Source organism: Dermacentor silvarum, chromosome 1 (genome assembly GCF_013339745.2).
Source record: "Dermacentor silvarum isolate Dsil-2018 chromosome 1, BIME_Dsil_1.4, whole genome shotgun sequence".
In the NCBI taxonomy this organism is placed as follows: Eukaryota; Metazoa; Arthropoda; class Arachnida; order Ixodida; family Ixodidae; genus Dermacentor; species Dermacentor silvarum.
In genome coordinates, this window is record NC_051154.1 from 381,314,169 (window position 1) to 381,329,561 (window position 15,393).

The 15,393-nt window shown below is 44.8% G+C and overlaps 1 protein-coding gene across 1 annotated transcript in view; it reads right to left on the minus strand.

Moving 5' to 3' along the window:
* Positions 1-12,140, minus strand: part of LOC119445944 (protein regulator of cytokinesis 1-like) — a 60,860-nt gene extending 48,720 nt beyond the window's left edge. Inside the window, exons 1-3 of the mRNA XM_037710247.1 lie at positions 12,108-12,140; positions 9,921-10,160; positions 3,180-3,347 (exon numbers count right to left, since the gene is read on the minus strand). Coding sequence (XP_037566175.1) covers positions 3,180-3,347; positions 9,921-10,160; positions 12,108-12,140 — 441 coding nt within the window. The remainder of the gene's footprint in view (positions 1-3,179; positions 3,348-9,920; positions 10,161-12,107) is intronic.
* Positions 12,141-15,393: the final 3,253 nt, after the last annotated feature.

Below are 15,393 nucleotides of genomic sequence, written 5' to 3' on the forward strand. Positions count from 1 at the left end.
CACCCACCGCTCACCAGCACTGCGAAAAGTGGCTGCCGCCACGCAGTCCGCATACCGCGTTTGAATCGCTGATCACTGTGCAGTATATACTCGTCCATTCGTATTTCACGGGGTCGGAAAAAATTCCACTTTGACGGAATGTCGAATTAACCACGGTATCAATAGAACGATATACAAATGCTTAGTACACCAGCAAGGATTTGTTTATTGAATAACTCCTCATATCATGTGTCTATTCTGCACAAAAGCAGTGGTGAAGCAGCAATTCTCGTTTTCTCGCGACTGATTCGCGCTCGCAGCAGCGAAGTCCTCGCGAGTTAGCTCGCAGTGCGTCCGTGATCGAAGACCCGGGAGCATTTTCATCTGCATGGGGCGTGCTTTTCCCTACCGCGTGGGCATCGTCGTTATTTTTTCGACAGTGAGCTGGCCGGCGACAGATCGTCGGCCAATTGTAGCGGGTAGGTTGAATGCCAGCCTGCGGGACGTGGTATCTTCATCCTGTACAGTTTCCGCCGCGTTTATGACATTGCGCGCGCATCGCATTGAGTCAGAACAAAACTACTGTTCGCGACAACCACTGCGGATGAAACCGCGGTCAATACCGACGCAATCATGGACGGTCACTACGAGGTTCTGAAGACATGCGGCCAACATGCCACGAGTCAAAACAAAACTACTGCTCAACGCAGCTGCTGTGGACAAAATGATGGTCGCTACTGGCGCAATCCCGGATGACTACTACGCCGTTCTGAAGGCACGCGGTCTGCGCGGTGTCATGTACTAATGTTAACGCAAGATAAAGTCTATTAAATGCACAAGCGCACGACGAGTTCCGGTGTACCCGTACAGATATCGCTGATGACAGGGACGATGTGGACTCCGCAGTTTCGGTTGCACTGAGCGCTCCTATATCGTCGTCCAAATTAAGAAATGTACGGCGAAATAGGTCCGAAAAGGAGTTTGGTGGCTGTAAATAGTGCATACGCCTACAGATACAAGACGACGAGCCCGAAATATGCAATTTTGGAAATTAACAAGGATCAAATAACGAGGTTTTCCTTTAGTAACCAACCTCTTGCCACCAAATGAGTGAATATACTTTTATACAGTGAATATACTTTATACAGTGAGTATAGTTAATTGAAATTGGCGCCAGCTACTCAGCAAGCTCCCTCTTCCTTTCTTCACCCTGTTCACTACCAGAATCTCCTTTTTACGGACTTATTTTTATTAAATTGTAGAAAACGGTGTAATTAGGTGAGGATGACAAATGTATTGTTCAGCTGGCACTTCTGTGTGTCACGGTAGTGACCCCACCATAGCCAGGTATCTTTTTGCATAGCTTTTGTCAGTTGCCATTAACGTCAGATGCGTCAGTTGTTAGAGGTGTCGCTAGCCGATGTGGATTGGCACGCGCTGCTTTAGGCGTTACCGGCGTTATGCGATGTGACAGCCAGGTAACACGTATTCCTTCCTATACAGTGAAAAAAAAATGCCATTGAGGTTGTGGAGTGGCATCGGCGAACCGAGCAAACTGGGCACTGCTTGTTGGTCCTGTATAGCCAGAAGGTCGTGGGCTCCTTCAGGCCGAGGGCACGGGCCCAATTTTTGGGTCGATCTCATAGGAATCATTTGAGGGATTTGAGAGTGATGACGTATAATAAAAGCAGTAATTGCATGTTATATAACATTTTTGACTCAAAAGAAGGCGGTGCTGTCTTTAATGCGAAGTATTCTTCGCGAACTTCAGGCGCTTTGAGTCTATGTATATATCTATCTATCTGTCTATCTATCTATCTATCTATCTACCTGTCTATCTTGCCTCCTACGTCGTGATGCCGTCGTGGTTTTTTTAAGCTGGCTATATATCAAAATTGGCATGGCATGCATGGATACATAAAATCAATGACATAGTATGACATCAATGACATGACGTATTATTCATGTCATGACGCAAATGGTATGCATGTCATGATGCCGTCGAGGAGCAGGAGAAAACAATTTTATTTAGGGCCAGCATTAAGGCCCAGTAACGAAGAGCGCTTGCTCCGCTAATGAGTCAAGGTCGTTTCTTTAACTCGATATACAGGGTGTCCCTCGTAACCTGTGCCAAAAAAAAATATATGTGAGTGCCACGTAGCTGGACACAACCAAGGTAATTCGCTGTCCCTTGGAGCAAGTGAGACTACGTTTCGTATTTCGCCTAGTTACATAATTAGTTATTTGGATTTATTTACTTGTCAAATATTATATTCAGTGCAAAACTGTCAATCCGAAAGCCGTAGGCCATAATGGCAAATTTGCGGTACATCTTTCTGTTGCGCTATCCGTGCTACATAAGAGTTTTTTCCAAGCTTGAAAGAACCCCGCAAAAGCACACTAAAAGTACCGCTAGAATAGTCACGTGGCACTTTTTTCGTGTTTTGCGTGCTTTAACTTTTTTATTTAATTAGTCGTATCTCTTTAGTGTCCCTTCAAAATGCCAGGGACCAAGTGCCTGATTTCTTAACTGAGCCGCTACCGAAATTGTTTCAAGCCATCTCTCCAAGGCTTTATTTGACAAATATAATTTCAAGCTCTCAATAAATCGGATGCGATATTTCCGTATAGCTGAGCATGGCTGCCCGCTGCATCCTGCACACACTTTACTATCACACATGTTATGCGCAAAGCAAACTTCCCGGTACTATTCAACTCGCTCATTCTGCACATTACCTTGCATGGGAAGATCATTTGCAAAATTAAAGCACATTTGCTCCTTTTATGCTGCTACATCCGGCCACGCACTGAGTAGCAGCATAGCAGACAATCATGTGAGCTGGAGCAAGTGCCAAGACGTCGCGATGTACTCACCACATGAAAACGGAACTGTAAGTGGCAGTGGGAAAGCTTGTATAGTATGAAATTACTTGTAGCGTTCTGAGGATTGTCCATATTGTATTAGGATTTACAGGTCTTTCATTGAATGCAAAATAGAGAAAAGCAGAAGAGGTCATAGCATTACTCATATAAATACTCATCGCCCATGTGCTTAAATTGTTCACTATTGTTTTCACCTGTTCTTCAAATTAATGTAAGTTGTCTTGGCGTAAATTAGTGCAAGTTATCTTGGCTCCTAGAATGCAACTCGCTCCGCTTGATAGCTGTGAGCAGCAATTATTCCACCAAATTTGATTTACCCTCGCAAGGAATGCTGAGGCTTCCTCGATGTTTTGTGTAGTCAGGCTGAAGCCTTCCTGGTCCTCGATCAGCTGCATCACTAGCTCTGCCTCAGGTTGTACGTCGAGAAGCTTGACCTTAGCGATGATGCTGTTCCTTAGTGCAGAGACCTTCCTCGAGCGGATTTCCTGGAACAAACAATGTTGCCCAAGGACACGGGGACCATGGCTACGACAGCAACCTGTGACAACAGACTCGTCAGGACACTGCACTTTTCCTTGAGGCCAAAAAAACTCTCTTTGCTTCAGACTAAGGAAGTGCAACTTTGCTATCAGGATGCAACAAAGTATTTTAGACATCGATAGCGACTAAGAAAGACTCGGGTTGGATGACATGAGAGAGCAGCGTCATCGCATCCTATTTTTATAAAATACTGATTCTAGAAACTGTGGGAATCAATTTATGAGAAGCATAATTTGCAGGCAGCTGTCTATCTCAAATAATGTGAGGTTGCTGATAATCTTACCAGATAGCACAACGTGGCTACGTCCGGCAATGACTGATTTATTGTACTCCAGTCAACAAATATTACATACAGCGAGCTCTGTTACAGGCTCGGCCAATGCCAAAGGTGCCGCAATATTACATAGCATTTCAACGCAGAAGGTGCCCTGGAGAACAACGGGTGAAAGTTTCATCCTTTCGTTGGAAGGAAGAAAGTTGGAAGATGGAAGCGCGTTAGCCCTCAGGTGGCACTTCGGTCGGGTAAGCAACACCCCACTGGAAGGCTCATCCCGCGATCATGGAAACGCATTAGAGATGCAGCGGGTTGGCATTAAATTTTGGCAAAAACAGAATTATTCCCATGTGTTCAATGCGCTAAGTGGTCCTAGAGATAGTTTTTATTCCACCACCACCAAATCTTTCAACAAAGCCTTCATAGAAATGGTTCTTTGACATGTGTTTTGTACCGCCGGTACAACACATTTATATGGTTCATGCATCACACTACATTCTAAGATCTATTACACTACACTAAGATGCATTACACTACATTCTAAGAAAGCAGCCCATTTATGTCAAACTACTTCCAAATTCGTGATGTTGTCAAGCTCACTGGTGGTTCACGTTTGGGCATAATTGGAGAGTCAAACTACGACCTTCATTTTCCTAACAACCGGCCTTTCTAAAAGTTGGTTTACGAGCCACAACTTATGGTACTTTCGGCTGGTGCCGATCACGCTCTGGCTCAGATTGCACTGGTGTTGAGCCCGTTCTAGATCGAAGCCAGGGAAAATATGCCTGTACCAAACGTATAGCGGGCTCGACAAAGTGATTCGAAGCGGGCAACACGCGAGCGCTTCTAGCTGTTGTAAACAAACGCAGTGGATATACAAGGCGCGCACTAACAAGGCAAATCCTACAAATGCCTACATCAGCCATGGCAGATACCTCACCGACAAAGGAAACGGCAGCAAACACGCGACCAGCAACTCCACCAGATACCGGTTGTGCCCCCAGATTGAATGTGGGGGCGCCACTGAACATTTCGATCATGAGCTTGGAAGAATCCTTGAAAAGCCTTTATCTAAGCGTTCGATTTTGACTAGCTGAATGTATGAAGAACGTAGCGTTTAAGAAACCCTTTACGTAACTAATACACTTTTCACAGCTACAGAGGACCTACAAGTATTTTAGAGCTTTCAAGATGACAGCAGCTGGAGCGCTCATTTTGACAAGGTGAGTTGTCTTCATCACAGTTTCAATTGAAGATTTCTTCTTAAGGTGGCGGTCCCACTCGGGCGGCACGAGCCCCCCGTTTTCAGTACTTTTAGAGCAACCGCGGCGGCTCTTCTACTGGGGATATAAAGTAGTGGTATATACCATGAAAAAGCCTAATTCTTGCAGATTCCAACTATATATTATATAAAGAAATTTTTGAATGTGATCTAGAAATAAATGTTCAAGAACAAGAATGAGATACATGGTTTTTGCGAACTGTGTCTCAGTTGTGACCATATTTAGAAGGAACTACCGCATTTACTGCATTGCGGCTTGCTGTGTACCTTTAGGGCATATTTATCTGTTTTCTAGACGAAGCGAAACAATTTTGAATTTTTACGTTTTGTATAATTTGCTTTTGAAGATTGCCAAATATTGCAAACTTCTCTTGCAAGAAGCCTGGCAACTACACGCTCAAGAAAGCTAAATTTCGGAAACGTTAGAGTTCAAGAAATTTACATCTAGTACGCAAAATTTCATTCATGTACCTTTATTAGTTTTACTAATAATGCGGCCGAAATTAAGCAATATTTAGAATTCTGGTTTTGCTTTTGCCCATTTTTTCGGGAAGGTACTAAAGCTACGAAGCTCCGCTTTAAAACTAATAAAGGTACATGAATAAAAGTTTGCGTCCTGAATGAACATTTCTTGAACTCTAATTTATCCAAAATTTAGATTCCTTGAGTGTGTAGTTATCGGGCTGTTTACAGCACAAGTTTGTGATATTTGGCAATATTCAAAAGCAACTTATACAAAAAAGTAAAAATTAAAAATTATTTTGCTGTATCTAGGAAACTGATAAATGTGTCCTAAAGCAACAGCGCAAGCCGCAATGCCGTACATGCGGTAGTTTCTCCTAAATATGGTCACAACTGAGACACAGTTCGCAAAAACCATGTATCTCATGCTTGTTCTTGAACATTTATTTCTAAATCACATGAATCAATTTTTCTATATTATATATAGTTGGGATCTACAAGAATTAAGCTGTGTTATGGTATATACGACAACTTCATATCCTAAGTAGAAGAGCCGCCCCGGTTGCTCAAAAAGTACTGAAAACTCGTGCTGAAAACTGAAAGCTCGTGCCGCCGGAGTGTGACCGCCACCTTAAAGCACTGTTTACCATATAATACCGTAATCGTCTTATGGCCACTATTTTTTAACCGCTCGTGATAGTGGTCAACAAAAACAAAAGCCACGTGGGACACATTTACTTTGTGGCAAAGTTCAAGAAAACTGCTCAAGTTGTGCTATCTAGAACCAGACACATGGGGTGAGGAATTTCGGTGTAAGAGACTAATTGCATTGAAAACACAACATTCGTGTTCAAGGAACGTGATTCATACAAGAAAAAGCTTATATTTTCTCTAACATAGCATGAAATTTTCATTCCTTCTCCATTCTTGGAGATTTCCGCAGAACTCGTTTGCAGATTTAATGTTCCCGCGTTTGGAGTTGTCAATATAGGTCTCTGTTCTTCTCTACTATCTCGCACCATGCTGTTAGCTCAAATAGAAGAATGACTGGATCAGCAAGGCGATGGTGCTGAGATTTATCACTGGACCAGGAGTCATATATTTAAACACTCCGTATAGCCGATGATGCCGCCATTATTGCACGGTTCAACCAGTAATAAGCAGCATGGTGTACAAAATGCAACATAACTAAAATTGTCCCGAGACAAATTTTTGTTCACTGTGAAGCTGCATTTCTAAAGAGCTTTAATTTGTAGCTTTAAGCACCTTTTGGGTAAAAACCAACGGACCGTTACATCCCTTTTCCTCTGCGTTGCACACTCCTCACAAAAGAGGATCAGCCTACAATATTTCTCGAAATAATTAAACAGCACGACATTCTTTAGCCATCACTGTAATTGATTTGTTGATTAGAAAAATATGCGGTGATTGTATATATACTAGGCCGTATATTGGACTCTTGTATTTACACATAAATCAAATATTTCTAATTTGGTTCGACTGCCTACATTCCAAATTGTGTGCACAGCCCTCAGCTCATGCAAGCGGCACTATGCTGCAGTGCGAGGTTCACGAGAAATACAATGCAGTCAGTTCTTGAGTGCTCTAATGTTCACATACGAGTGAAAAACATTGATGTACACCCGTGAGCAAAAGTATACGGACCAGGGATTGCGCGATAAAACTGATTTTCTCCTCTGCCTGTGAATGTAACTTGAAATTAAAGACTGGAGTTCAAACTTAGCATCGCGAACTTTCCAGTCCAGCGCCTGTGTGTACGTGTCTCCCTTCCTGTGGTCGTCTGTTTGCGCTGTTACCCAAAGTTTCAAGATGTACCAACTCGCCCGAAAAGAAGTATTGATGATTTCCAGTACACTCGTCAATATAAGTTTGTGCATGTTGATGACGAAGAAATACAGTTTTTTCGCTGACCCTGTGGTCCGTATACTTTTACTCACGGGTGTACATCCTTTAAAACGGTCGACAAAGTCGTATTTGCTTGGTTAGCAAAAAGACCGGCGCAAAATTGTGCAGGAACGGTTAAACGTTTCATTGAAAATAACATTCTTGGTAAAAAAAATCGCCAGCCCTTTTCCTGTTGAGAAAATGGGGGTAAGCGAAGCTTGTCGTGTATGTATCTGACCTTCGTCAGGGTAACGTTCGGAAGCCGTCGCCTCGGGATTCTCTGATCGTCTCTGACGGTGGGCCTCGGCTTCGGAAGCCCTCGCCTCGGGATTCTTTGCTCGTTGCTGACGGTGGGCTGCGGCTACGGAAGCCCTCGCCTCGGGATCGTCAGCTCTTCGCTGACGGCAAGCCTCGGCTAGGGAAGCCCTCACGCTAGAATCGGCACGTCGCCGACGAGCCCTTTCCCGAGTGAGTTCACGCCGCCGTTCATCAAACGCAGCTTGCCCCTTTGCAGAGTGCACCGCGCGTGGCTTTCCCATCTGTTCGCAGAAATTGATCTGAGGCGAGCTAAGCCCGGAGGAGCGCGCGCCAACCCGCTGGCGTTCCATGTCCCTAAGGCCTCACGACACACCAAACGAACCTGATTGGTCGCCCGCGTGTCACGTGACAACGCATATAGCATATGCAATGCGGGTGTATTTCTCTATTTCTTTCTGTCTTCATACCGTCCGTTCTCTCTTTTCTTTCTTTCTTTCTTGTCCCTATTATGTGCCATTGAGCTTGGACCCTTTCTTCACTATCGCCAGGATCGGCCCACTTTTCAGCGTGACACCACCACCACCACCGACTGTTGCTAGCCTGTAAAGCTTCGCCTAAAACGAGACATCGCACGCCTCAGCCAATGCTGGGAATCCTGTGCAAGGTGTTTTGTATTAGTTGCTGCCGAATTCAGTGAAAAAAACATGTTCTGTTGCGTTATAATGGAAGAAAACATTGCACGACTCCTATTTCTTATGGTTAGAAATTATCCCACATTCTTGCCATAATTATTCAGCAGAAATACAAATGTTTTGGATGGGCAGCCATAGAAAGAAGTGCAACATTCTTAAATCCCACATTCGGATGAGAAAAAAATATTTTCTAGATGTATGGCAATCGCAGCAGCTGGTAGGTCAAAGACCCCAAAGCAGTATAAAAGTTCCAGCAACTTTCAGAAGCCCTAGAAAACTTTTTTGGTTACTGCCCAAAGCCTACACAAGCCTTTTACAGGATTCACCGTAGCGGAGCTCTGTACCTGATATTTTTATTGATTAAAGAGGGCGATGCGGCGTAAATATACTCTTAAGAACACATACGCATGTTGATCTTGGAAGGCGATGAAAGCATTACGCGGGTGATTCGAGACCGTCCCAGCTCACCTCCAATGTCGAGCTGATGCAACGGAACATATAAATATTACGGAATACTGGTATAAATTGCGAGTGCAAAATATTTGTTCGAGTTAAGTATAAACATTATAAATTTACTTCTATTGCGATAGCTTTTTCTTCTTTCTGGGGTTTTACGTTCCAAAACCAGTGGTGATTATGAGGTACTCCGTAGCTGAGGGCTCCGGAATAATTTTGTCCACCTGGGGTTCTTTAACGTGCACTACAACGCAATTATATGGACAACCCCGGCGCATTTCTGCCGTCGGCGTCGCCGTCGCCGCGAGATTCCGTATAACGCCCACTGGCGATACAATCATCGCCGCGCGCCGTATGCTCTATGAGCGAATGAAAGCGTGCGAGGGTGAGCCGGCGATCGCGACTCAATCTCGCGCACGCAAGCGAACGAAGCGGGAAGGAAGCGCTCCGTCTTCCAGTCGCGCTAAACGCTTCGGAGGGAGGGGAAGGGGGGGCGGAGGGCCGCGTACTACGCCACGAGCTGCCGCCTGGGCGGCTGTATCTTGAAAGCCATCTGCCGCGGGGGAAGAGTCCTTCCTCCCTACGCTGTGTTTTCGCGGATTACTTCGCATTGATGCGAGTGGCGGGACGAAGGTCCATTGGCTCGCTGCTGCTGCCACGCTTACTCACTCCAGCGTTTTTACAGCGAGTTTCCGCGGTCATCGTGTGAGATGCATTCGTGCTTACTTGAGCGAGCGTGACACCATCCTTGTTAATTTAGTTAGTATACATATGTTTACAAGCTTAAACAGCCGATAAAACTACTGTCCTTACTTCTTATAGCTGTCCACTAGTTTGCTATCGCAATCGATGCTTCACTTTTCGGCCTAAAGTGCGACTTTTTTCTTATTCATAGATCATTATGTTTTCAAGCAAATTCAGTGATCCAGCGCAGGCTCGGCTGCTCTTTGTTCTTTGACACTTCATACCAAACAGGCTGCCACACGCCTGCGTTTACCGACAGCTTTCACTTTCACTCGCCTTAACAGCTTCATTGTAAAATGACCCACGACCAATTTTGCTCTTTTTCTCGCTATGAGATAGCCAACACTGACACTTCAGGCATGCATTGATGCAACCTCAGGCCAACACATCGAAGTTGCCTTACAGACTTAGCGCTCGAATGCCACGATGATAGAAACAAACCAACCTGCTCTCGTTCGAGCTCTGTCACATGCTGCTTTAGCTCTTTCAAATCTTCCTCAGTTGGAATGGGTCCATTGTCGTAGTAAAAGTTCAGATCTGTCATCCCGAGCTTGGCACACAATTCCATGCGCTCGGCGTGCAGCGTCTTCAGCTGGCGGGTCCGATTTTTTTTCTGTTTTCTCAATTCCTTTAGGGATTCTGCCATGGCGTTTTCTTTTTCCAACACTTTTAAAGTCTCGTCAATCTAAGAAAGAAGAGAGGTGAAATTGTCGGAGCTTACACAGGACAGTATATAAAAATTAGCACCAACACATTTTTTAGGAAACTTTGAACGCAAAGCGCACAATCCGGCCATAGACGCGTGGAACAGGACACAAGTCTGGGATGTGCTGCCGCCGTGTCCTCCTGCTAAATATCCTACTAGAGAAATGTCCCTACTAAGTCCTGTTAGAAGTTTATTTTATTGCGATAGAAATTATATGAACACAACAAGCGCATTTCTGCCGTCGTGATAGCCGTCATCGCCGCCGTCGCCGTGGGGTTCCGTATCAAGTCCAAGGGCGATAACATCGTCGCCTGCGCGCCGTATGCTGTATGTGCGAGTGAAAGCGCGTGATTGGAGCCGACGATCGCGGCTCAATGTGGTACACGCGCGAGAGGGCAGCTGACAGGAAACGCGCCGTCTTCCTACGGGAGGAAGGGAGGGGGGGGGGGGGGGGGTGCCGTTGTTCTCCGACAGCAAAAGCGCATTTTGCGACCGCGCGCCTGGGGAAGCGACGTTCGCGGCTCAATCTCAAGTGCGCAGGGAGGAAGGCAGTTCAGGAGGTAGGGGGGCGGCGTTCTACTTCGGCGCCAATTGCATACTTTGCGCGGCCGCGCGCGGTCGCGCGCCCTGTATCTTGAAAGTGATCTGCAGGCGGCTCATACCTTAGTGCGTGCGGTGTTCTCGTCGCTCAGTGTGTGTTGAAGCGATAAACAGCCCGAAGGTCACTTCGCTCGCTGCTGCTGCGCGCTTCCTCACGCCAGCGTTTTGACAGCGAGTGTCCGCGGTCATCGAGTGTGATGTGTTCATGCTTGCCTGTGCACGCTGGCACCATGCTTGTTAATTTGGTTAGTAGGCGAGTATTTCCAAGTTTATACGGCCGATAAAACTACTATCATTACTTCGTATAGCTGTCTACTAATTTTCTATCTCAATCGATGCTTCACCTTTCGGGCGAACCAGCAGCTTTTTTTGGTATTGCGTACAATTTTTAATGCAGTTCGTGGTTCGGACAGCCTTATCAGCTTATCCAGTCTCGTGTGCTCTAGAATGCAATTAGAGTAACTTTGATCATGTCAGTTAACAAAATTCGCTTGGAGTTCATGCCGCAGTGCTTAGGGCAACCATCAGCCATAAGGTTATTTGAGAAGCCTCCAGTGTACAATGTACCGTCATAAGCTATTTGCCAATGATTGGGTGTGAAATGCAGTGCTGCAACCCACAAGCCCAAAGGAGGTTAACCAAAAAAACAATTTACCATTGTGTCATCACAATTTTTTTATCTTCAGGCTTCGGAAAGAAGTGACTTCAACACAATTTTTCACCGAAGGCTCAAAATGTTAAATTGCAGAAACGTTTGATATTTTTTACATTTAATGGTGGCAAGAAAACTGCACAGCTAGTTGCAGAATCAAAGTCCGGAAGATAGCCGAGTACTAATTTAATTAATTATGGGATTTTACGAGCCAAAACCACCCTATGATTATAAGGCACACTGTAGTGGGAGACTCTGGATTAATTTGGACCACCTGGGGTTCTTTAACATGCACCTAAATCAAAGTACACGGGAGTTTTCTGCATTTCACCCCCATCGAAATGCGGCCGCCGTGATAGCCCAGTCCTAGAGACATTCGAAGAGTTTGTAATAAAAATAAGTACTTGTATTTATTCCAAGTGGATTTCAGCTTGATTTGCGAAGATTCCTGGGCTGTTGCGGGCTTTTGGGGTATCAGTTCGCTGCCACGTTTTCATTACAAACGTATGCTATTTTTATGCAATAATTTTGATGCTCTATAATTGTAATTACACAAAATTATATTTTGTGACAACTTGAAACAACATCCCGAAATCGCGAACCTGCAACGCAACATTTATGTCTAGAACACGCCATCAATGTTAATGTAAAAATTTCCGCCATGAATTTCTCACACTGCCGTCCACCATGTTCCAGCCGGAGGTCATCGTGCCATCTGAGCAACAGGAATCGCAAAAGCTTACAGCAAAAATTACTATAGTCGCCAACTAATAAAGCAGACTCGGCAGAGCTGTCGAAAAGTTTGATAGTAAGGAATTTGAAGTGTCAGACTCTATAGGCAAGTGTATTTCTCAAGTGGTCAAAAAAGCTTGTAAGGACGTTGCTATTCATGCATGTGCTTTCCAGCGACCGGGCTAGCGCGTACTTCAATCATTGCCGTGTTGTTGCCACAGGTGCACGAAGGCACAGTCAATTCATGCAGTAATCGCCGTCCCCAGGAAACTTTATTAGACTGCTTAAGGCAATATTAAAACGCAAGTTAGGCCAATATTGTCGCTTTTGCTGCTAGTCTCAGTGGTTAGCTTGTCACGTGATTACCAAGGCGGGCTCCGAATGATTGAAGGGCGCACTGAAAGAAGTACGCAATTTTGATCGTCCTTATAAGTAAATGTATGAGGCGAGTGGGGTGCCCCAAAACTGTCCTAACTGCCCTAATAATTTTTGTCCTTGTGGCTTCTCACGGCTTTCTAAGTTTGCAAATCCATCACTGAACAAAATATTGCGTTGTAAAAGTCACACTTTGCAATGATGTTGTGTGCGCTCAGAGACTTGTTGAATTCACGCATTTTGAAAAAAAGGTTCGCTAAGAACTTCCGCCGAAGATTAATAAACGATGGTACCAGACAGAATACTCGAAGCCACAGGCACGAAGATTCGATAAGCATATTTATGAAATTCTCATGGTAGATGAAAGGCAGCAGTGTGAGAGATTCCACCATTAAGTCTGGAAAATGATTCTAGACATAGCGCAGATTATGCGCCACTTCGCGGGCAGAACCGGCAAGGCACATACACGTCTCGCTACGGGACGCAAGGCCGGGACACCAGAGCTTTGGTTGCTTGGTGCGTGTGGGTGGCTAGGCATGATCTTTGCAACCCTATTTTACAGCAAAGCTCTTACGCTCTAGTTGGATGGAATTTTTCGTGCCCGCGTGCGCGGTGCTCACCCAAAAATGTGGGCCTATCCCGGAGACAGCGCAAAGCGGGAAGCGTATAGTGTGCTGCTTCTCCATGAGGCACCACATTACGTAATCGGGTGGCATCATCACTTGACAAAGACGTCGCGTGACATCACGTTTGACGTGAAGACGGCATCATATTACTTAATCAGGCGACATCATGCCGTGACGAGGCCGTTATTCTCGTATATTCGAATCACAATCCAAAGCTATAATGTCTGCAGCTTGTGTGTAAGTCCTACTTTACGAATGTTCTGACGCAATTTAAATCGAAAATTGCAATTAGTTCTATAAGACACCTGCACTTGGCGGAGGGCCTCGGGTATTGAGGAAGTATGCTGCAGTTCCGCACGTGTGGGTGCGCGCGTGGCGTACGTCGCTTGTGTCGGTGGTGCTTGTCTAACGTCGTCTAACGTCGGTCGTGTTTGTCTAGCGTTGGCAAAAGCTTCGGTGCGCATCCACTTTCATAGGGTGGAATGGAGGCGGATCTTTTTTTTTATTATTGAACCAGTTCCACCTAATTATGTTTTTCTACGTCTCCTCTACTCAAGCTTAGCTGAGTTTTTCAATGTGAATCCCGAGCGAACAGCCGAAGTGAAATGATTGGTATGCACGCACAATTACTATAGAAAACCAGAAGCACAATAGCATGTTGTGTGCTAATCAATAGTGACTAGCATATTGCCATTTTTCTATACAGGGTGTTTCAGCGAGCACTTTCAAAAAATGTTTTAAACTGCCTGTGGCAGATAGCACAATTCTAGCCCATGAGCGGATCTACTCGAAGAGGCAGACATTACTTGCGCAAAAAAATTCAAAGGCATAAGGCGCAATTGACTAATTACTAAACATTAACTTATTAAGCTTTAACTAATTACCATACGTCACATATAGCAATTTCGGAGCAACAATAGAACGAGGTGAAAGCAGGAGTCAATGTTCCGACAAGTGCTCTCCTCGGCACAGTGTATATAGGTACGGTTCTTCGAAAGGGGAGAAAGGGTAAGGCGCGTTGGCGAAGTAACGAGCGAGGGTGTGTTGGGGGCGAGACTGTAGAATTGAAAAGAAAGAGAATGCGCTACTGATCGTCGGTGGAGGAATTTGAGGCTGTGCCGTGTGTCAGCCGGTTGACGTGGCATTGTGGGTCCCTCTTTTCGTGGAAGGATCCTCGCACGACGGCGACGAGGAGGCGGGGGGGGGTGTAGTTCTGCTGCGCTGGAGGTCGGTGAACTATCGTTTCTGTAAGTCACAAATTCTTGCGCATGAGACTGCAAAGCATATCCACTTCAAAGGAAATGTGTGGATGACACCATTTACTAGATACGTGCCGTCAAACCTGGTGTAAAAATGCACTGTCGGTCCCCTTACTTTCCCAATAAAAAGCGTTTTATGTATTGAAGCCCAAAATTAACTGGAAAGCCAATGAATTTCCCGCAAAGATTGGGAATTAATATCTCGGAACTGGTGTCATCCTGAGAATTCGTTCCAAATGGATCCGCCTTGCGAACTCCCCGGATAGAATTTGTAAATTGCAATAGGTGCCATTTGGTAATCGGTTAAAAATTTGATTAGTGATTTTGTAATTAGTCGATTATGCATTTCAATTTTTCGTATAAGTAATACCCGCCTCTTCGAGTAGACCTGCTCATGGACTAGAATTGTGCTATCTGCCACAGGCAATTCTTGAAAAAAGAATTTGAAAGTCTTCACTGAAATAGCCGGTATATGTATTTGATCAAAAAAACCGCTAACTAAAGCACGTTTCCTTTGCACAATGCATATAATAGAGGACAAGGCATAGTTGTATGAATTAAATGTTTCATTTGTTGTAGTCACCGCCATTCTATAGAAAGCTGCGTTACTTATCTATGCAGGAACAAAAAGGGGAACCGAAGGGTTTAATTTTTGGGGTAGTTTCAACATTACCTGAACACAATTACTTCAACTTCTGACTGAACTGGTGAAGTAATAAGAAAAAAAGGACATAAATTTGAACGAAAAGACAACTTGCCCTATGAGGGAACCGTACGCCTTCTTCTTGCAATATGCCTTCGGTGCTTTGCCTAATTGTACCGTAGCCCCAGCCATCTTCCCGCCAACATTATTGGGTATTTGTGTACGCGTACAAAATTAGCCCTGGGAGAGTTACAACATTTCAACCACAGCTATAACCGTATGATCAGGAACAACTTTCTGATGTGCGCAAGAAATACTGATGAAG